Below are 21,456 nucleotides of genomic sequence, written 5' to 3'. Positions count from 1 at the left end.
GTTTACACAGAATGATCTGGTGTGGGGGGGATGTTACCCAGAGTGTGCCAACAAATCTCTTGTTGATAAGAGAAGTCAGAGGAGAATGGCCAGCCTGGTCGAGTTCACAAGAAGGCTTCGGTATCTCAAAAAACATTCTTTACTATGCCGAGCAGAAATAAACATCTTAGAATGCACACCACATTAAATCTCATGGCTACAACCAGTCTGCCAGTCAAAAACAAGGAATCCGAGAATACAGTGGGAAGAGGATGACTGGAATGAGTTGAAGATTGGAAAAACATTGCCTGGATTGATAAATCTTGACCTTGCAGCAAAATAAGAAATGGTTAGGTCAGAATTTGGCACTAGCAGCACAAACCCATGGACAGTTCAGAATGCTTAATAAAAGTTGAGCACCATTTGATTGCTGTAACTACTTGGCCATCTTATATATTTACCTCTGTAACTGTATCTTATTTACCAATCTAATAATGGCTACTTCTAGTATGATAATGTGCCATATCACAAAGCAAAAGTCATCTCCTACTGGTTCCCTGAAAATAACAGTTGGATCCATCATGAATTATTCACTGCTAGCCGTTCACCCTGCCATGGATTTTGAACATCTTCTTCTGTTATTCCAGTCATTTGCTGTTTACACCTGTTTGGTGTCTCTTTTGTTTGGATGCCACATACGTTTCCTATTGCTTGTTTTCACGTCATGTTCTTGTTTTGCTCTCAGCCCCCCCCCACCCCCCCACCCCCTCCGCCAGTTTTATTATTCTGCACTTGCAACTGTTCTCCAGTGTTGTGAGAATGACAGTGATTTCATTGTACTTCAGTGTCATCTCTCTTGATATCATACCTGAAATAACAAAGTCCTGGAGCCTGGGCTCCAACTCCTTTAATCACAAAGCACCACAAATAAACGTAATCTGGGTGGGGTGCAATTTGTCCTTTTAGTACCTTTCATGAGGGTCATTAGGTTGACTCTTTGTCTGAACTCATCCCTCGGGTCTGTTCACTAAGAATGGGTTTACTGGGAGCATTAAGATGCATATGACATAGCCCTGAGGGATAATTCAGGCACTGAGGTACACATTAGTAGTGCACAGGCCCCTCCATCACAACAAGGTATTGATCCACAAAGTGGTATCTGTTGGCAATGGATAAAGAATGCTGCAGAAACACAGAACTGTGGAGTAAATAGAGGAAGACAAATATGGCATAGAAGAGTCAGAAATAACGGTACAATGGATAAAACGGTAAAATGGGACATCACAGCCTCCTTAGCCAACCAATTTAAGGCAGCCAAATGATGTACCTGCTGTGAATGAGGTTGGGTCATATTCCGAGTTGTGTTAAGTTAAATGTGCAGAGTGAGAATTATACAGTATATAATTGACAAATTACACACATCAGATTTCAGACCGCAGACATAATTACAGACTTTCCCCAGAGTTAACCAAGAACCTTTGCATGTGGAATGCGTGCTTGACTAGAGCAGATGTGTGTGGCTCAGTTACATGCAGTTTTGACCTTGTACAGTACATTTTTCTTGAGTGTCATTGACTTCTTGTATGATTTCACGTTATTAACTACAGTGCCACTGTCTGACTGTGATCTCGTCATTTATGTTTAAGGTTATTGTAAATGCACTGTTAATTGATTAATAAATTAATGTGGTGTTTGGTGCTTAATAATAATCAGTGCAAGACCCTGATTTGTGGTGGGATTTACAGTTACACAGTGTATTCGATTTGTTTATGCACACAACATTGTTGTTAAGAATTGACCAGAACAATCTTTTGTTTCTTTTTCTTTTTCAGCATTGCCCTCATCCAATATCACAGTGCTACATGACACACTAATCCTGTACAACACACAAGAAAATAATAGTGCCGTATATCAATGTCAGGCCTCCAACAAACATGGCACTTTGCTGAACAATGCCAACATCATGGTCATGAGTAAGTTGTGTATGGAACAGAATTATAATTCTATAACTATCTTTGTAAAAAAACTACCCATTTTCAACAGTTTTCCCAAGTTTACCATCTACCCAACCAATAACTTCAGGCACTCCGCCAAAGCTCCACTGCCTGATTATTTTATATAAAAGAAATTCCTTTTTTATTAATAACTATTTTAAACTAAATAAGACTATATTACACTTACAATATTATATAGCAATAAAGCAATACAGAACAGAAATTAAGCAAATAATAAGAGACTGCTGGGCCCTTGAGCAAGGCCCTTAACCCCCAATTGCTCAGTTGTATTAAAAAATTAAATAAAATGTAAGTCTATTTGGATAAGGACGTATGACCAAATGCGGTAAATTTATCTAATCTAAATCTAGATTTATGCCTTGTGCCCCAAGTCTTGTGGGATAGACACCCCGCAACCCAGTAGCCATGTTAGGAAGTACAAATGCTGAAGAGCCCACTTTGTGATTGCTGTAAAGTTTCTGTCCCTTGTGAGATCCTACTGAAAGACAGTGTCAAAGATTTTTTGTGACTCTGCATTGCCGACCATCGAACAATTTATTTCCATGGGAAGCAGGGTGCCAGACACTTTCTTCTGAAATCATTGGCGGTTTTCTAATAGTTCAGCACCAAGTTGTTAGCGTCACACAGTCGTACCACATGACATACTACATTGCAGCTGGACTCATCTGGATGATGTCAGCTGCAAACTTTTGAGTTTGGCAGAGTACCTTTTACAGTCACTGATGTTTAGTAACATTCTGTTTCCTGTTAGAGGAAATCGATAATTCACTGACAGGCGGAAGGAGATACACCCAACTCAGTTTATTCATGAGTAGGCCAGCAATGCTAAAAGCAAAGCTAAATTCATAAATATAGACTATGTTTATGTCTGTAATATTGTATATTGAAATCTCATTGATTCGTTATATTTTAGAGTATTTTTTATTTTCTTGGTCTTCATCTTACCCCAGTAATTGCCAATCTGAGGGTAATTCTTCCCAAACAGTACCCTTTACCACGGACCAAACTTAATATATATAAAGATTTGAAAAAGGAAGGTCCATTTAAAGGTCCATTCATAGGCTAATTCCATTAATTAAACTAGGATAAATGATTAGTCAATGTTTCTATTGTCTAAATACAACTGAACTGTTTGCAGATTTGAGAGTTCAGTGTGTGTGTGTGTGTGTGTGTGTGTGTGTGCGTGCGTGCCTGTGTGTGCAAACGTGTGTATACGTTATATACTTTTGTTGTTTTTGTTTTTTGTTTGTTGTTTACTGAAAATGACTGTTACCTGGAAATGTTTTTTAACGTTTTATAAATAACTAATTCGTCTTGATTTTTTCCCCTAGATATTCCTCCTTTGATCTTGACACAGAATTCTCTAAAGTATGGCGCTGTGTATGGGAAGAGTGTCATCCTGGACTGCAAAGTGTTTAGTTCTCCACCTGCTGATATCCACTGGTCAGTTTTGAAAATGCTTCTTGGAAATGATTCTTTTGTCTGCTTAAATGACATATTGACCAACGAAGATAAGAACTTGCAAATTGTTTATGTTTAACTGCAACCCAGCACTGATCTTAAGACAGTGTATCAGTGTATTATAGCCTCACTGTAATAGCCCTAACTGTAGGAAGTACACAACGTTGGAAGCGTACACATGTTTATGATGTTTTACATAATTAATAATGCAATAATGTAATATTTTTTCTCAGGTATTCATGGTTAGAATTAATATATAAAGCCACATTAATAGTAACCAGATTCAGGTCTAGCGCTTTAGTTAATGATTGGTTAATTCAATTCAATTCAATTCAATTTATTTTTGTATAGCGCTTTTAACAAAGAGCATTGTCTCAAAGCAGCTTTACATGAGAAACAACATAAGAAAACAACAAACATATAAACAGACAGACAGTCCTAGATGTTATCCCAATTGAGCAAGCCTGAGGTGACTGAGGCGATTGTGGCAAGGAAAAAGTCCCTTAGATGATATGAGGAAGAAACCTTGAGAGGAACCAGACTCAAAAGGGAACCCATCCTCATTTGGGTGACAAATGTGTGATGTAGATACAGATACAGCAATTAACACTGTTGTTCATTCTGTAGGAGAAAAGAAGGCCTTGAAGGTTCTGTGGTAGGAAAACGGTTCATTCTCCATGAAAATGGTTCCCTGCAGATTCACACAACTGAGTTAGAAGACACAGGAAAATATTTTTGTTTTGTTAACAACTCAGAAGGCAGCTCCAGCATTAATGCACATCTTCATATAAAAGGTCAGTGATGTTCTTGAACTAAACTGGTTGAACTACACTGCTTATTTTTAATTTGAGATTATGGTCAGTGAAATATATTGTTTGTGACTGATAGAACCAACCAAAATCGTGACCCCTCCTCAAGATATAAAAGTCAAGAGAGGGAGCATGGCAGAGCTTCTGTGCAAGGTGCAGTATGATCAGTCATTCACTGATGAGCTACAAATTCTCTGGCAGAAGGATGGGAAAGAGATAGATTCCAACTACACTGATGATTCAAGGTGGGCAGCATAGCTTAACTGTAAATTATTAGATAATTACGGCAAGTCAACAACATTTTTAATAAGTGTACGTGCTATCATTGTCTAGAGACTGAAAAAATATTTTAAGTCAATCATTGTTTTGATTAGAAGTAAGATAAAACTGCATTCACATCTGTAAGCAAAACATCATGACTGAAATTGCACATCTTCGAAAACTGAAGAATACTGAGCTGCTATGAGGACTGCAGGCTTTCCCCCCCCCCAGTTATATTACTGAAGAATATTTTGTCATATCAACAGCTTCTACAATGATAAGGCCATATTGCAGATCAACAATGTGAGCCACACAGATAAAGGGATGTACACATGTATTGCTAGAACGTCTCTCGACCAAGATACAGCATCTGCATATGTAACTGTGCTAGGTATGTTATTTATCATTAGCTTTAATAAATAATCATTTTGGAATATAATTAATGATTGTCCATATAATATGTAGTGTTGTATGCTAATGATGATGCATCAACAGAAGGTTAACACACTCCAAGAAATTTCTGTACGGAATTAGTCTTTAATAGAATTCAACAATTTTTCATTCTAATTTGTTGAAAGCTGGTACCACAGTAAACATAATTCGTAATACATAATTTATTCATAATTAACCATAATTCTTGGTTTGTTGTCAATAACATATTAAAAACATTTATTCATGCTGTCATGCTATTCAAATGTCATAAAACGCAAACTGCTGGTTAGTTTGATGACAATAATGTACACTTTTTATATGTATGGTGCACTGTAGATGTTCCTGACCCTCCAGTAAACTTAACATTATCAGATCTGCGAGCTCGTAGTGTGGAGCTTCACTGGATGCCTACCGAGGACCATAAAAGCCCTATAACAGGTAATGCACATGTTGAGAGCTTACACTTAATACATATCTAAAAAAAAAAAACAAACAAAAAGGTTCACCACTGCATGCTGTTGAACAATGTGTGTAAAATATTCAATGTAATTAATGACTACTGATTATTTTATTATTGAACAGAATACATCATTGAATTTGAGGAGAACCACTGGGACCCAGGCGAATGGAGGCCACTGCTGCGAGTATCTGGCCAAAAGAACTCTGCTCCTCTCTCATTATATGGACACATTAACTACCAGTTCAGAGTCAGTGCTGTCAATGCCATTGGCAGAGGTCATCCCAGTAAACCGTCCGAGAGATATAAAACTCCTCCTGCTGGTAAAAAAAAACCCACTAAGTTTTTATTTCATGTTTCATGCTATAGCAGTTGGTCTCCCTGAACCTTGCTACCTTGACCTTTTCTTTTTATATTTTTTAGATTTATTCAGGGGATGTTTATGCATGTTTAGACAAGGGTTCAAATGACGGCAGACCACGAAAGTCCTTGAAAAGTGCTTTCACAATAATATATGTACATATTTTTTTTATATTTAAGACACATTTTATTAATTCAGAATTCCTCCTTAACAGCCCCAGATAGGAATCCGGAAAATGTAACGATTGTTGGTCATTCACCTCATCAGATGGACATTACCTGGGAGGTAACAAACTTGACATTGCTGTTGATATATTATAAGTATACTGCAGTTGTACTGCAAAATAAATATACTGTATAAAATCCTCATTAATGAGGTCTGAAAATATGAGTAAATGTGAATTCATCTACACTATACGGTCAAAGGTATGGATGTCTGATCATGACCACATATGTGGGCCGTCGCCAAACATCTGTGTATATTAAGTATATACTTTAACAGGTGTGTTGAGAAGTTTGAAAACAGTTTTTTTTTGCCCCATGAAATCAGGAGCAACCTGATTTCATGCAAATTTATAGGAATTTTCTCTTGAAGCAGTACCATTAATATTGCTACTTATATATGCCTTACCTTGACCTTTGTAACTTTTCAGCACATTCCTTTCCAGTAATGTAAATTTAAGTAGCTTTGTATGACACCATTCTAGTGAAATCACCCAAAGTTTCAATTATCAGAAGGATGTGCAACTCCACTTTGATAACTGCTGCTTTCACTGTCTTTATATTTTAGCCTTTGAATCCAATTGAACACAATGGACCTGGCCTAGAGTATAGGCTTAGCTACAGGCAGATGGGTGTTGAGGAAAGCTGGACAGAGAAGATTCTCAAGAGGCATTCCTTTATTGTGACAGATACCCCGACATATGTTCCTTATGAAGTTAAGATCCACGCCTATAACGATTATGGTTGGGCACTGGAACCCAGCGTGGTGACTGGATTTTCTGGAGAAGACAGTGAGTAAAATACTGCTATGCTATTAAATGTTTAATGTTTCCAAATAGTGGTGGATCTATAACATTCATTCTGTAGCAGAGCTAATTGTAGTTCATTGAATCTTTTCTGACCGTGAAACCTCTGTAGCAGATCCTCTGTGGCTTCTTTTCCTATAACATTTTTTTTTTTTTGCAAAATATTGAGTTTAAGCAGCTCATTGAGAATGGAGTTTTGTAGATTTCCCTTCTCTGGTGTAATTATTGAAGTGATGTTGATGGCTAAAGAAGAATAATTAAAGGTGAAGTTACAGAAATGTACATTACTTTGTCAGCAAGAAATGTTATGTACTGTAGCTTTTTATTTTACGGATTATTTGCAGTAAGACTGGCTTATGCCTGAGCTTACTGATACCATTTGGGACATTCTGTCATTAACATAATTAGAGTGACTGTCGATGTGAAAAACCAAGCCCATGTAAACAAAACAAAACAGTGTGTAAACTACAATAAAACTCACTGTGTATGTGTTGCCTGTTTGTACTATAACCCATATCCTCAGTAGTAGCTAGTTATAGCATATGAATGTAAATGTATTTCTCTCTCAATCATCTGCATGCCTACTTCTAAAGCCTTATAAAGGTTAACGCTATCTTTTCTTCACCAGTGCCAGGCGCAGCTCCTGAGAATGTGCGTGTAGAGGTATTGAACTCCACGCTGCTGCGGGTCAAATGGTCTCCTGTCCAACAAGCCCAGCTCAGGGGCCATCTTGAAGGTTACAATGTGAGTGTCCATCTTTTAGATAGGGTCTGAAGAGAAACATCATTTTTCTACAAGGAATCCCCTTATAAATAGACAATCATTTTATGTTCTCTCTTTCCTCTGAGTGTTGAAATATTGGTATTCTACACTATTAAAAGTAACACTTCTACAATGTGTGAAGTTAATGTTAAAATTAAGGTGAAAGGCAAGAAAATCTAACGGAAGTGAAGTAGGCTACTGGAAATTGTGGCAACGTTTCACAAATCATTATACAATAATATGAAGTTGTGTCAAATGATTAAAATATGTGTCCCCAACCCCCCACCCCACACACACACTTTCTCTTCCTTCCTTTCCTTATTTCCATTTTTTTGTCTCTCTCTTTCAGGTGCATTTGCGGAGAACAAAAAGCCTGTTGACTTCTACAGAAATTCATGCTGAGAAGCAGTTTCTGATCCTCCCAGGCAATCACACGGACACCATAGTGCCTGGGCTGAAACCTTTCTCCCAATATCGCCTCACTGTCAATGTCTTTAACAGGAAGGGCAATGGTCCCAGCAGCAAGCCGATCACCTTCACAACACCGCAGGGAGGCAAGCACTAGTTGCATCACTTACATTATAACTAGAGCTTCACATTGGGCTGCAAATGGGTTTAACCTTTATGGTGTTTTGTTCAAAATGGCATATTTTAAATATATATATATATATATCACACACACACACACTCAGTGTGGTCAGATTTAAAAAAAAAACATAATTCATAATAGATAACATAAAAAATATTCCATTTCTTACAGTAAACAAATTTCTTCATTAGTAGATTGAATTAGTAGTATGAACATAAACCAAGGCAATCCTGAGTGAAATTACAGCCATAGTATTAAATTTAGCCATTTAAAATATGTGTGGTAAATAGCACAGCAATAATTTGTCTGTATATGAAAAAGGAAATTATGTTCAATATCATTATTTTAGTTACTTTTATAAAATTTACATATACGTACATTTTAAATTAGTAATTGTGTTGCTATAAAACAAAATAATGAAAAATTTGGGTCTCATCCTTTTATAAAGTAATGTAACTGTAAGATATTCGTTGTGCACAGTTCCTGAAAGGCCTCCTATACTCAGAGCAACAAATCCTCAGGATAACTCCATCACACTGGTGTGGGCTCCACCACTTGAGGCCAATGGTGTCCTCACAGGATACAATCTGCAGTACCAGATATGTATGCCAGTATTATTTTGTTTCTTTTCCAACAAACAGTCTGATGGCTTGCCAGCAGTTAGTTAGAGGGTTGGAGTTACTAACACTAGCTACATTTTGACCAGTTTGCAAATTTCTAGAAAACACTCTCGAACAGATCAAAAGTTATTCGTGAAGACTGAAGTTAAGTTGCTTTAATTTAAGCAGAAAGGACCTAATTATTTGAAATCTTGCCTGATTTTACTGAGAAAGCTAAGACCTGTACAACATAGAACATTTTTTTGTTTAAATGAAAATATGCACAAACAAACCCATTGTTATCTGACTTATTTCAGACAATGGTACAGTGGATGTTGGTGAAGTATACAGAGTAAACATCAGTGGACCAGACACTACACAGTGGGTTCTACATGATCTGGAGACAGCCAGCTACTACAAGTTTGATCTGAGTGCTTGTACACATGTGGGCTGTGGACCAGCTGTCAGTGAAGAGAGTTTAACGGCTACTTCAGCACGTAAGTTTCTCCTGCAGAGTTACACACAACGATTAGACTAGACTAGAGTCTGGGCCAGATGTGTGCAGGCCAGGAGGCAAGGTACAAAAACACAATGTAGTTTTTAATTTAACTTCATTTTAAAGATTTCTGAAACGTTTATCCACAAAACTTCAGTTTAGCTTACACAAACATTTGCACACAATATTAAAAGACTGATATGCCTAGCAACTCTAAGCAACACAAATGCACAGGATTCACTAAGACCTTTGTATAACAGAGGACCATGTAGATACTAATGATTTACGCCCTTGTTACTTAGAGGTGATAAAAGGCAAAACTGCAGAGATGTGTAAATTCATGAAGGCAATGCCCAATGCTGTGATATGCTCTGGCTTAATCCCTGACCTGCTAGATGCCCAAGTGGTGTTCCAAAAACAACGAAGGTTTATAGATTGGGTGACATTTGAGGGCAAGTCTTACATTTTACAGCAGAGCTGTATCCATCACACTTGGGAAAGTATTGTTCTTGTAACCCATTGTGACAGGGTCTAGATAATCAATGACAATCCAGAGTTAGGGCGAGACAAAAGACGAAATCTTTTTCTCTAATCTGCTAGCTGTGTTGAGGCATCAGATTTTACTTTCTTGAGACTCGGAGCTGAAGAGCTAAACATAATTGAAAATTCATACAGCAACCGATCTCTGATCTTATCTGCTAAATATTAGCTCCCTCACATCTGAGGCTTATTGTAGATGAAACTTTAACTGATCGGGGATTTAAAGTACTTAGCTTAACAGAAGCTAAAAAAGTAAGACAGGATAATAAGTATTACCCATGAATGAATTCAGAGGCATCCCAGATATGTCTATATAAATCACCCATATATAATTTATAGCAACAATTCTCTCTGTTACTCAGAAATCTGGATACAATTTTGAGGTACTTTTCATTAATCTAACAGATGTAGCCAAAAACGGTATGCTATCTACGGGTTTTGCCTTACTTTAATTGGTTACAGACCCCTTCGCATTTTGTTGAATATAGGTTTAATTTAAAGTAAATTACATTTTGGCCATTAATCTGTACAAAGTAATGATAAAAAAGAGATTTTTTAGAAAGTTTAACAAATGTGTAGCTTGCAAGCACCTGTTTGCTTTGATTATCATGAAATGTTGGAATTTGTCTGGTGACAATTCAGTTGACTAGATTTACAAAAGCACAAATCTGTGTGTATAATAAACCACATTTCACATTTACAAGCACAAGGAACTCTCTGTAGACCCCCACGATTAAACTATGTTGAGATATAGATCTGGGCAAAGGTATAAAACCATTTGTAATGCTTTGAACATTTTCAAGAAGCTCACTGGGCTCCATCATGTTGGAATAAGTTTGGAATCATCAGGACTTTAGCTAAAGTCAGTACTAAACGTATTACCCAGACTAGAAGGGGCTTGGTCAGTGAGGTGACAAAAGAAACCAATGGCCACTACAAGAGAGCTTCAGATGTCCTCTACAGAGATAGAATAACTTTCTTTAAAGGACAACCATATCATAAATTCAGGCCTTTATTGGTAAAGTGGCTGGATAGAAGCCACTCCTGAGTAAAAAGCATATGGCGGGCACTTAATGGACGGTTAAGGCTGAACTCTAAGTGCACAAACCACGTACTGCTAACTCTCTACTCGCTTACTGTGAAGCACAGTGCTGACAGCATCATAGTATTGGTATCATAGTATTGCTTCTTAGTGGCAGGAAAGGACTGATCAGAATTGAAGAAAAGGCAACTGAATACAGAGAGTTCCTGATCCAGAGGGCACATCATTTCAAATGGAAGTGAGATCTAACTGAGATATTTCAATTTTTGATTCCTGATAAATCTCTCAAAACAAAATCACTTTCTCACTATGAGTTATTGCCTGAAGCTTGAAGGCCAAAAAAGTAAGTTAATCCATTTTAAATGGTATCGTTCATGTAATCCTGTTGCCTGGTCCTGACACATTTCTACTGCGAACTCCTTTCACCATCCGGTCGTGCCTGATTCATCCTAATACTTCTGCGTGGAGATTCACCACTTGACTGTCTGCTGCTGTGAATAGTCCTATACAGAATACACTTCCAAAATCAGTCTTAAGCCTTACCCTTTCTTCGGTGGATAATACCCTCGGGTACTGTAGACGTGTACCAAAGAATTATGAGAACAGTTTCAGACTGTAATGCTCACCCTGAACATAATTTTAACACACTTTATAATGTTTGTTTTTAGAATATGTAACTGCAGAAGAGTAATGATTTATAAGCTTACTATCTAGTGTCACCCACAAGAGGATAGATTCCCACATGAGGTTTTTTTCCTCATGTTGTCATATGGATTTCTTTTTTATATTGTCATCATTAGAGGTAGAAATCTACATCTGAATCTCTTACACTGCTTTGTGGCAACGCATAGTGTGTAAAGTGCTTCTAAAAAACAATAAATGTAAGGTAACTGAAAAAACAAAGTCTTGACATAGTTTGCACTGGGGAAACTAGTAGCTGTAAAAAAAAAAAAAAGTTTGTAATTAGGTTTGTCTATGGGCTTTGGCACTATTATACTTCCATACTACTTTCTATACTATAGAAACGATCTGTTAGCCTGTGAACTAATGCTGATTAATTTATGTATTCGCAGGTGCAACAGGCGCATATGGGAGTTTTTCTACTAACAGCTGGTTCATCGGAATCATGTGTGCCGTGGCACTGCTCACTTTGGTAGCACTAATTGCCTGCTTTGTGACCAAGAACAAAGGTGGAATGTATGCAGGTATGAGGGTGTTGATTCCAGAAGTACTACACTCACTGTTTGCATTACCAGGAGTGTCAGTCGAAATAAGATAAAACAGCTTTGTACTTTTCTTCATCCAAGCTGCATGCCTAAGGCTCTTTCTCTCAGCTTTCATCTCATGTACACACAAACACACACGATACTGTGCACAAAACACTAAATATTTCATCATCTTTTGGGTTTTCTGTGCCCACAAAATGTGACTTTTTCCCCATGAAACTAGTCATTGGCAGTGGTTTACTTTTTAATTATATTTACTTGTGCTATTTTAGGAATGTTTTGGAGGAAAAAAACTCCACATGGCTTTCTTAAATTCCTGAAAAAGACAACTCTGGAACGCAATAATACTTTATATTGTAAGGTTCTTGGGTTATTTACTTATTACAGAATGCAGACGGAGAGTTGAGTGTCCACATTAGGATCTTTATAACACATTAATGACCATACATGTTTTTAAATACTGCCGGAACCCTTTATAAGGTTTGTCAAAGGTTTATTGGCTTTTGTGACTTTGCCATTAAAGAAACCTAAATGACTATTATAGATAGACTGATCAAGAATTTTTTATCCTTATCTTACAGGTTATTGGTTTGTTTTTAGTAAAAGCACATGGCAAAATGTGGCTGGTGTGGTACGGGTAATAGCTTGAGCTTTTCTGTTGGATGAGATCAAGGACATTTAGTAGCTGCACATATGCTGCAAGAGTTCACATAATAGCATCTTGGGTCAGAAAAGTTCACCAGGGCCTCTGTCTTAATATTTGGATAGTGCAGGAAATAGCTGGGTGTCCACTGGCTAGTACTATGTGAGCCCATACTAAGACTCTGTCTCATATTTGTTGTGTGACATACCTTCACCTTCTGGGCAATTATTCTCTGTCTCCAGGGCATGTCCAATTTCTTTGTTGAGGTCTCAGGGGTGCTGGAGCTAGGATACATGAATCTGGTATGATGAAACCCTTCTCAACTTTGGCAGGTTCCTTTTCATGAGTTATTTAAAGGCTGTCAGCTTTCCCATTCATGGAGCATGAACGAAAAGAGATAGTAATATTGAACTGTGAAAAAAACAAAGACCACTTGCCCTAACAAGGGGTCAAGCTCTTGACTGGATATTCCCAGTGATCCATCAGGGCTAGAAAGAGATGCAAGGTCCTCTCAAGCCAATCTGTCCACTTCTTCAGTGGCAATTTGAGAGTCAGAAAGTCTTGTTTGCCTAGGCCATAAATACTTAGGTAGGTCATAAATACTATGTATATCTTTGTCTACAGGAGATGTTTGTGACAGAATTGCTTTATCATTGAGACAGAATGGTTCCTACTCCCATGTTTGAGGCATCCACCTTCAGCATGAAAAGGAGCTTAGAGTCAGGATGCATGAGAATTAGAGCTGATCTACATCTCTTTTTTTTGAGTGAAAGCCTCTGTGGTCTGAGAATTCCAGATGAGTTTAGTTTTCACCTCCTTTGATCAGAGATGTGAGGGGAGCCCAATATAGCTCAAGTTCCTGCTGAAGTGGCAATAGAAGCTTCAATAAAATGCTGCAGTTCTTTGACTGTATATGGTTTAAGCCAGTCAATCACTGCTGCCCCCTTGTGCTCATGCACCTTGACCCTTTGACTGTCAGTAGTGTCAATGAGATTGAAATCTATTAGAAAATACACTTTTCTGCCTTCATGTAAAACTGATAATCAAGTACGTGTCTCAGAACCTGCTGGATACATTTGGTCAGAGAAGCATCGGGTATCAAGATGTCACCAATATAGTAATATACTATTACTTACTATGTCACAGAACATAAAATTGATAAATGCTTGAAACACTGAAGAAACATTAACCAGTCCTTATAGCATTACAGAAGGTCTTCCATTCATCTCTCTCTTGTATGAGGTGGAGGTGTATAAAGAAATTATAGTTATTCAAAGGATATGGAGAGAATGTCCATATTAAGGCCTCAAGCCCACCTGAATCTTCTCTTTTGACAAAGGGTACATTTTTGGTGGTGTAGTACCCTATAATAATTTGATGGTGAGGTCAGTCCTGCAGTGTGATGAAAGATGTGTATCCAGTTTCATTAAAATTGAATGCATGAATGGATAAAACAGTCATTACATGGAAGCTGTCAGAATCTGCAGTTGGCTGATGAGGTCTGCTGCCATCAAGATAGCTGCTGCAACCAAGAGAGCTGGAATGGAGAGAGTCACTGGTTCCTGTGATATAATGTTATGAGTACTAGAATCTGCTTTTTGGAAAAGGAAGAAGGATGAGAGATTACCCTGGTCTGAATGCACTTCTCATCAGCTGAAATGGCATCTTACGATTCTTTCTCGGATCTTGAATGCCTTCCAGAGTTGTCTTTAAGTTTTGTGTGGAAATGGTCACATGGACATCTTGGATAAAACACGATAGCAAAATAAGATAGAGATACTAATGAGAGAGTCGAGGCTTACATGCCATCACGGCACCTTCATGTAGACCAGATCCACTCATCATTCCAACGACTGGCTGCCGCAAAGGTGTAGAAACGGCTATCAGTGAAGATTCATTCTCCACCCACATTTTTTTCCCAAGTTTGATCAAGCACATTCTGAATAGAGTCAGGAATCATTCATACATAGACTTCAGCAGCCCATTCTGATGCTTTGTTATTAAGTGAAACTACTTTTTGATGGGTGAAATACAGTGACCATTGTAGCACATAACCACACCATTGTGAGGACTTGCCATTAAAGCAATTGTTAAAGCTAAGCCAGCAAGGAAGATGGATATTTTGTAGAAGTCGCAGCTGCAGTCAGAGACAGATTTGAAGCAGAGCTAGTCAGAAGGTGAATGTTAATCTGCTTATAGGTGTTTTAACACCTCTCCCAAAGTGGAACCAATCATAGCTAGTTCCTTCATCTCATCTCTCCCTGATTGGAAATAGGTTTGCATAGATTCATGCCATGTCTTATTTCTCAGTCACATTCACTCACTATGTCCATTAATATGGGAAGGTTTCACTCGGATGCCTGCGGAGATGAGTTGCAAATTTCATCTTTTTCATTTGACAAATCCGGAAGTAAATGTGAAGGTAGAAACAGGCCAAAATGGAAGAAAAAAGAAAACCCTTTTTGGTTGGAAATGGAAGACGTAAAAAGAACGGCAGAAGCTTAAATACATAAGAAAAAGATGCAAACCATGGAGTAAAAAAAAAACTGAACTGCTATTACAGACTACTGTATCAAAAATTTGATGTGAAGTGTGTGAGGGAGTGTTAAATGTTAGATGCATACTATTCGGATTGTTCGTTGTTCAGTAATGTAATACATTATGATAGAAAAGAAAAGATCTTTTGTATATAGAGATGCTGTTTTTGTTACAGTACACAGTGATTTGAGTGTTGCATTTGCAAACGTACTCTCTTTGCAGCCAGTTCCCTGTTTATGCGGTGGTTCAATGGTTAAGGCACTAGGTTACTGATCAGAAGGTCAAGGTTTTAAGCTTTAGCAATACCAAGCTGCTACTGTTGTACCCTTGTGCAAGGCCCTTAACCTTCCCTGCTTCAGGGGCATGGTTTAATGTCTGTCCGAATCTTCCTAACAAGCTGGGATATGCAAGGGAAATAATTTCACCGTTCTATTTTGTATTTGTGGCGAATAAAAGCGTGTTCTAGTACCAACATACTGATTCGCAAGGAATATTTAGAATAGAGTAAGGTGCCACTGACACCACTTTCTGTGAGCTAACATTTGGGAGTTTTCCTTAAAGTACCTTCTTGGACACTACATATAAACTTCAGCATTTATTTATGTTGCTATAGCTGTCATTGATATTCTAATACGTGTTTCTGCTTCCTACAAAATGCTGGACTCTTACATATTCAATGTTCAAGGTAATCAATGTCCTTGGATCCTTCTTTCATTATTCATCTCACAGTGTAAAACATTAGTCTTATTCTCAACACAGTTGCATATGAATATAACTCAAAGAAAAGCATCAGTGTTTTTTACTGTGAAATATAAAGGTGTTTTTTTTTTGATGAAAGCAGTTCATTGATTCTTTTTTTAATTCTTCATTCTGCAGTGAAAGAGAAGGAAGACATGAGACCACATCTGGAGCCTAAAGGCATGAATGATGAGACTTCTTGTGAATACAGGTAAATGATACTCTTTGATGTGGTTGGATGCTAATGTGAGGCTTTTGTATAAATGAGTGTTCATAACACCGTGTCTTTCTCTCCTGCAAGCAAACCTTACAATTTTGGCACTTATTTGGATCCACACAGAAAGCATGGCAAGTGAAGCAGTATGTTGTGCAAATCTGTGTATATGTGTGCGTGTTTGTTCTGTAGATGTAGGTACCAAGAAAGAGTCTAGTGAAAATAATATACACTATATTGCCAAAGGTTTTGGGACACCCCTCCAAATCATTGAATTCAGGTGTAGTTTTTCAGGGGTTGGGCTCGGCCCCTTAGTTCCATTGAAATGAACTCTTAATGCTTCAGCATACCAAGACATTTTGGACAATTTCATGCTTCCAACTTTGTGGGAACAGTTTGGGGATGACCCCTTCCTGTTCCAACATGACTGCACATCAGTGCACAAACCAAGGTCCATAAAGACATGGATGAGTGAGTTTGGTGTGGAGGAACTCGACTGGCCTGCACAGAGTCCTGACCTCAACCCGATAGAACACCTTTGGGATGAATTAGAGCGGAGACTGTGAGCCAGGCCTTCTCGTACAAATGCGCTTCTAGAATAATGGTCAAAAATTCCCATAAACACACTCCTAACCTTGTGGAAAGCCTTCCCAGAAGAGTTGAAGCTCTTATAGCTGCAAAGGGCGGGCCACCTCCATTTTACATTCTTATGCATGTGAAGGCAGATGTCCCAAAACGTTTGGCAATATAGTGTATGTGGTATGGAATTATATACAGTGTACAATCAAATACAGTATCTTTGTTACTGTACTTCTTAATCTGAACAATCTATTTAACCCACCTCTCCTTGGACTAGCTAGAAAATACATTTTCCCAAAGCTGAAAACATCTGAGCTCATGAAAAGTTGGATTCTGAGATATGTGGTTCTCACAGGACAGCAATGATGATGTCATGTGACGATCTTATAGAATATGATGTATTGCTGGAAATGGAACTACCAAACAATGTATAAGGAAGTTCAAATCAGCTCAAACATTAATGCATTAGTAATATTAATCCAAATGCATGATATATAATAGTAAAGCGCTGGCAGGGATAATTTTACTGAACAATGAGTATGTTTACTTTGAGAGTTTAAGTACATTTTGCTGATAATACTTTAAGTAAGGTTTTAAGTGCAGGGCTTTTAATTGTAGAGGCAGGATCCCATGCTCTCATTGCTGCGGCCCGGGTTTGATTCCTGGGCAGGGAGCTAACCCTCACTCTCAGTGCCGGTTCCAAGCCTGGATAAAAGGGGAGGGTTGCTTCAGGAAGGGCATCCGGTATTAAAACGTTGCCAAAATCAAAATATGCGGACCAGATGATCTGCGGTGGCGACCCCAAAAGAACAAAAAATCTCAATACTTTTTCCACCACTTTTGGAGCTTTCTGTTTACTCGAACCATCCACTGATGCAAATCATCCTTAATTAACCTTTTACTTCCTTTAAATTCCTTATGTTTAAATGTCATCATTGCAGTCTGAGAAACGTTGTTGTATCACAAGTCCCTCATCTTTCCTATTAATACTACATCTCCTAAAGGACTTTCTCTTTGTTCTGTAAGCTTCATACTCACCCCCAAACTCAATATTAATGTACAGCTGTGAAAAGAAAAAACCTCCCTATATTTTATATCTCCAGTCGCAATCTTTTTTGCAATGTTTAAAATAGTGTTCCTTCTATTTATCTTTTTGTGGGTCTGTTTTAAACACATTGTCTGTTCAATACAGTGTTTGAATCTAGTATTCAGTGAGATTCATTGTCCACTTACGGCTTTTTCTCAGTGTGTTCCTCAATGAGGTAAAGAAGCCCAAACAGGTTGTTTGTTTACACACACTGTTCCTCGCATTGTTTAGCACTCTGTCTCTGAGGATGCACTATAAACTTTTGTCCTTTGAAGCTGTTGTCATTTGCAGTTTGCAATTAGAGGCAAAACGGTGACTCCATCCTGACCTCTTTTGTCTCCTTCTTATTAACCTTTTCTCTCAGCTTCCTCAGGTAAAGCTAGTCATTTTGTTTTGTTTTTTATTACAGCGACAGTGATGAAAAGCCTCTTAAGAACAGTCGGCCTATGCTAGTGGGAGACATCAAAGAAGACAACAGCAGCATGGACAGCTCAGATGACTACGGGAACGAGGACTGCGAGTTCAGTGAGGATGGATCTTTTATCGGTGAATATGTTGGCTACAAACAAAGGTTATCCATGGAGTTCACAGTTTGATTTGCTGTTTCTTCTTTTAGACTATAAAAATGAGTGAGAGGCTGTGTGTAATTTAAAGAATGCAAATGGATGTATATTAAGGATCTGAGTGTGTCTGAATGGTCATGTAGTAAACACTGTGGAACACGCAAGCTTAATATCATGACAAACTAAGTTTCTTCTTCTGGTTCTTACATTAATGCTAAAATCTGACACATTTCAGTTACAATAGATACTGCCAGGGCTAAAAGGGTTAAAATAAAGTGATAACCCACACTTTTGTTTTTGCATGGTATTTTCTTATTTACATAAATTATGCATGCAGGTGCAGTTTGCCGATTATTCTTAAAGAGCACAGAATTCCTAGAGATTATTGCCATTCCGGAAAAATCCATTCCTCTTCAATACATGAACTTCAAAACATGCTTGGCACTTATCTTGTATTGCAGCTTATGCCTACCTCTATTTTATTTCTAAAAAATATCTTTTACCGAGTTTTTCTGTACATAATGTATGCAGTTTTCGTTTCTTTTGTTTACAGTGAATATATATTTTTGTATGTTTGAACATTCTTTTTTTTTTTTTTACTTGTACAGAAAGTACTGTCATACTGTCCATACTGAAGTCATAGAATATTAAAGAGTATACATGCATAGACAAAAGGAAGACTAGATACTGCGTGATTATTTTTGAATTATTTGCATTATTGTTGCCAACCACTTACATATACAGTGATCTCCTGCCATAATAGCCAGGCAAGAATCTCTAGTCACCCCTGCGCAAGATTTTGGAGAGATGTGGGTCTAACCTGATCCTGTATTTTGCTTTATGTGCATACTTATTTTCATAAAATGTAATGTTTGTTTTACAGATACGTTGATATAACAGTGATGTAAATATACAGTGGAACAGTCTGCCTAAACTCTTTCAAAAAAGTCCCTAATAAAATAAAAACACACATTGTCTCTGAGATCTCTGCTTTGAAAAGTAATTCCTTGTTCTAGTTTTTGTGGTGCTAATTATTCTTCCAATCAAATGGTGAACAGTGTGCACACCAAAATCTAGCTGGGAGCTCTGAATTCAACTCAGTGTGGAAAATTGTCCCCCACTAGCATAAAACAGCACTTAGGTTTTGTATGTATATCAAGGCACAAATTTTATAATAATTACTGTCTCTCTGTCTGACTCTCACTGCCTCACTGCTGTCTTTTATTACATAATTGGGTCTTCATCACATATTGTGCAATCTAAACATAATAACCTATATTAACTTATTGTGTAAAGAATAACATGACAGGCCATGCTCTTATACACTATCACACACAAAGACACACACACACACACACACACACACAATAGGCTTGTCATTATATCCCTGTATATGAGCTGTTACTATAAAAACAATGATGTATTAGAATGAGCACATTAATATCATTCATATTACAACCAGAACTACATGTGTTCTACCACACTGTGATATCGTTAAGCAATATCACATGAGCAAGAGTGTGTTTTTACTGAATATCAGCATGGCTGTGATTTTCAGCCATAGGCACGAGGCTGCGGATAGTCACAGCAGGGACAATATTCAGTATAAATGCACCAGCGTGAGTGCCATTTTGCTTTTATATAAAACTTAATATTCATTAACTGACCTTTCAGACACTATAAAGCCAAAGGTTTTGTTTACTCTTACAAAAAAGTAAATATTGGCTAAAGAACGGATAGCCTGCCAGCTAGCTGGCTAGTTTGCTGCTGGCTGGACATGTATTGATTTGTACATTCATTTTAAAGGTACAGCCAGTCAGATTGGCTTCCCTTCCTATTTCAGCTGATGAGTTTCCATATTTTAAGTCAAACAGCTATAACAGCTATGTTAATAACAAAACATCTTCTGATGATGTTTCTAAGTCTAGCATTGTAAATGTTTCTATTATTAAAATGTTACGTGGATGTGGCGTGATATAAACAGTGAAACTTCCCAGTTGTACTAAATATAAGCACGCTTGGAACGTTGCTCTTCAAATCAGATTAGTGAACTAGAACTAACTGTTGTCTAATTACTAACAGTTCTGTTCCATTTATTTGATTGGACAAGCAATGTTCTAAAAATACTGGTATGCAGTATAACACTGGTAGATTTTCCATTTCTTGCAGTAGTTCATTATGTTGAAACCATTACTACAGTCTGTTTGTTGCATGGTAAGAGACACACAATGGAGCAAAATGAACAAAATCTTTAACCACAATTTTTCTGAAAAGTCAGGCCTTCAACCTTATGTCTATGGCCTAATCACAGCTGTACACTCTTGCTTGTGTGATATTGATTGCTTGCATGTAAGAAGCTTTTATTGGCATTTCAACCATGTATAGCAGACGCAGCACACAGCCAAATGAAACGTTTCTCCAGGACCCTGGTGCTACAGAAAACAACACAGAGCTACATAAACAGCACAGACATAAGGACTGAAAGTAAGTTGTCCCAGCCACATAAAGTGCGTGTACAACCTAGTGCAAACAGTGCAAGACAAAAGACAAAAGACAATACAATACAAAACAAAACACTACAGGACAGATACACAAAACAGCGCCGACCAATATACATTATGTAATTTAGCATTTGTGCAAAATAAGAGGATTTTGAACAATGAGAGGGTTCTTGTAAACATACATACACTTGAATAATAGCAGCAGGTGGTAGCAGCATTGAATTGTGGTGTTCAAAACAGCATGTAAACAGTGTTTAAACAGTCTCTATAATGTACATAACTATTCATGTATTTCATGAAAGACTGTATGGCTTATATATTGAACAAATGTCAACAACTGACATCGATAACACATTACGCAAATTTGCAAATTTTATATACAGATATTGTGATCATTTCTATATCACTGTTATCCATCTTTTGATATGACATCCCCACTCATGCCTTTCTCCTCAAATACTGGTCAGTCACAGTGATAATCCATGAGTCATAGCAGTATAAATCTTCTTTTAGCCATTCTTAAATTGCTTTCTCTGA

General features: G+C 37.6%; 1 protein-coding gene across 4 annotated transcripts in view; it reads left to right on the top strand.

Annotated features, from left to right (window-relative positions):
• chl1a (cell adhesion molecule L1-like a) overlaps positions 1-19,400 on the top strand; it is a 38,762-nt gene extending 19,362 nt beyond the window's left edge. For 3 of the 4 annotated variants that reach the window (XM_058409916.1, XM_058409919.1, XM_058409918.1), the window contains exons 11-26: positions 1,812-1,952; positions 3,326-3,437; positions 4,083-4,249; positions 4,344-4,509; positions 4,792-4,916; positions 5,294-5,395; positions 5,540-5,737; positions 5,990-6,060; positions 6,565-6,787; positions 7,431-7,546; positions 7,914-8,118; positions 8,634-8,756; positions 9,070-9,249; positions 11,904-12,035; positions 16,114-16,186; positions 18,265-19,400. In XM_058409916.1, the coding sequence (XP_058265899.1) occupies positions 1,812-1,952; positions 3,326-3,437; positions 4,083-4,249; positions 4,344-4,509; positions 4,792-4,916; positions 5,294-5,395; positions 5,540-5,737; positions 5,990-6,060; positions 6,565-6,787; positions 7,431-7,546; positions 7,914-8,118; positions 8,634-8,756; positions 9,070-9,249; positions 11,904-12,035; positions 16,114-16,186; positions 18,265-18,451 (2,321 nt within the window). In that variant the 3' untranslated portion in view covers positions 18,452-19,400. The remainder of the gene's footprint in view (positions 1-1,811; positions 1,953-3,325; positions 3,438-4,082; positions 4,250-4,343; positions 4,510-4,791; positions 4,917-5,293; positions 5,396-5,539; positions 5,738-5,989; positions 6,061-6,564; positions 6,788-7,430; positions 7,547-7,913; positions 8,119-8,633; positions 8,757-9,069; positions 9,250-11,903; positions 12,036-16,113; positions 16,187-18,264) is intronic. The other variant, XM_058409920.1, reaches the window with a different exon arrangement.
• Positions 19,401-21,456: the final 2,056 nt, after the last annotated feature.

The sequence above is a fragment of the Hemibagrus wyckioides genome, linkage group LG15 (genome assembly GCF_019097595.1).
Source record: "Hemibagrus wyckioides isolate EC202008001 linkage group LG15, SWU_Hwy_1.0, whole genome shotgun sequence".
Taxonomy (NCBI): domain Eukaryota; kingdom Metazoa; phylum Chordata; class Actinopteri; order Siluriformes; family Bagridae; genus Hemibagrus; species Hemibagrus wyckioides.
Note: the sequence above shows the minus strand (reverse complement) of the source record. Positions and strands in the feature narration are given on the sequence as shown.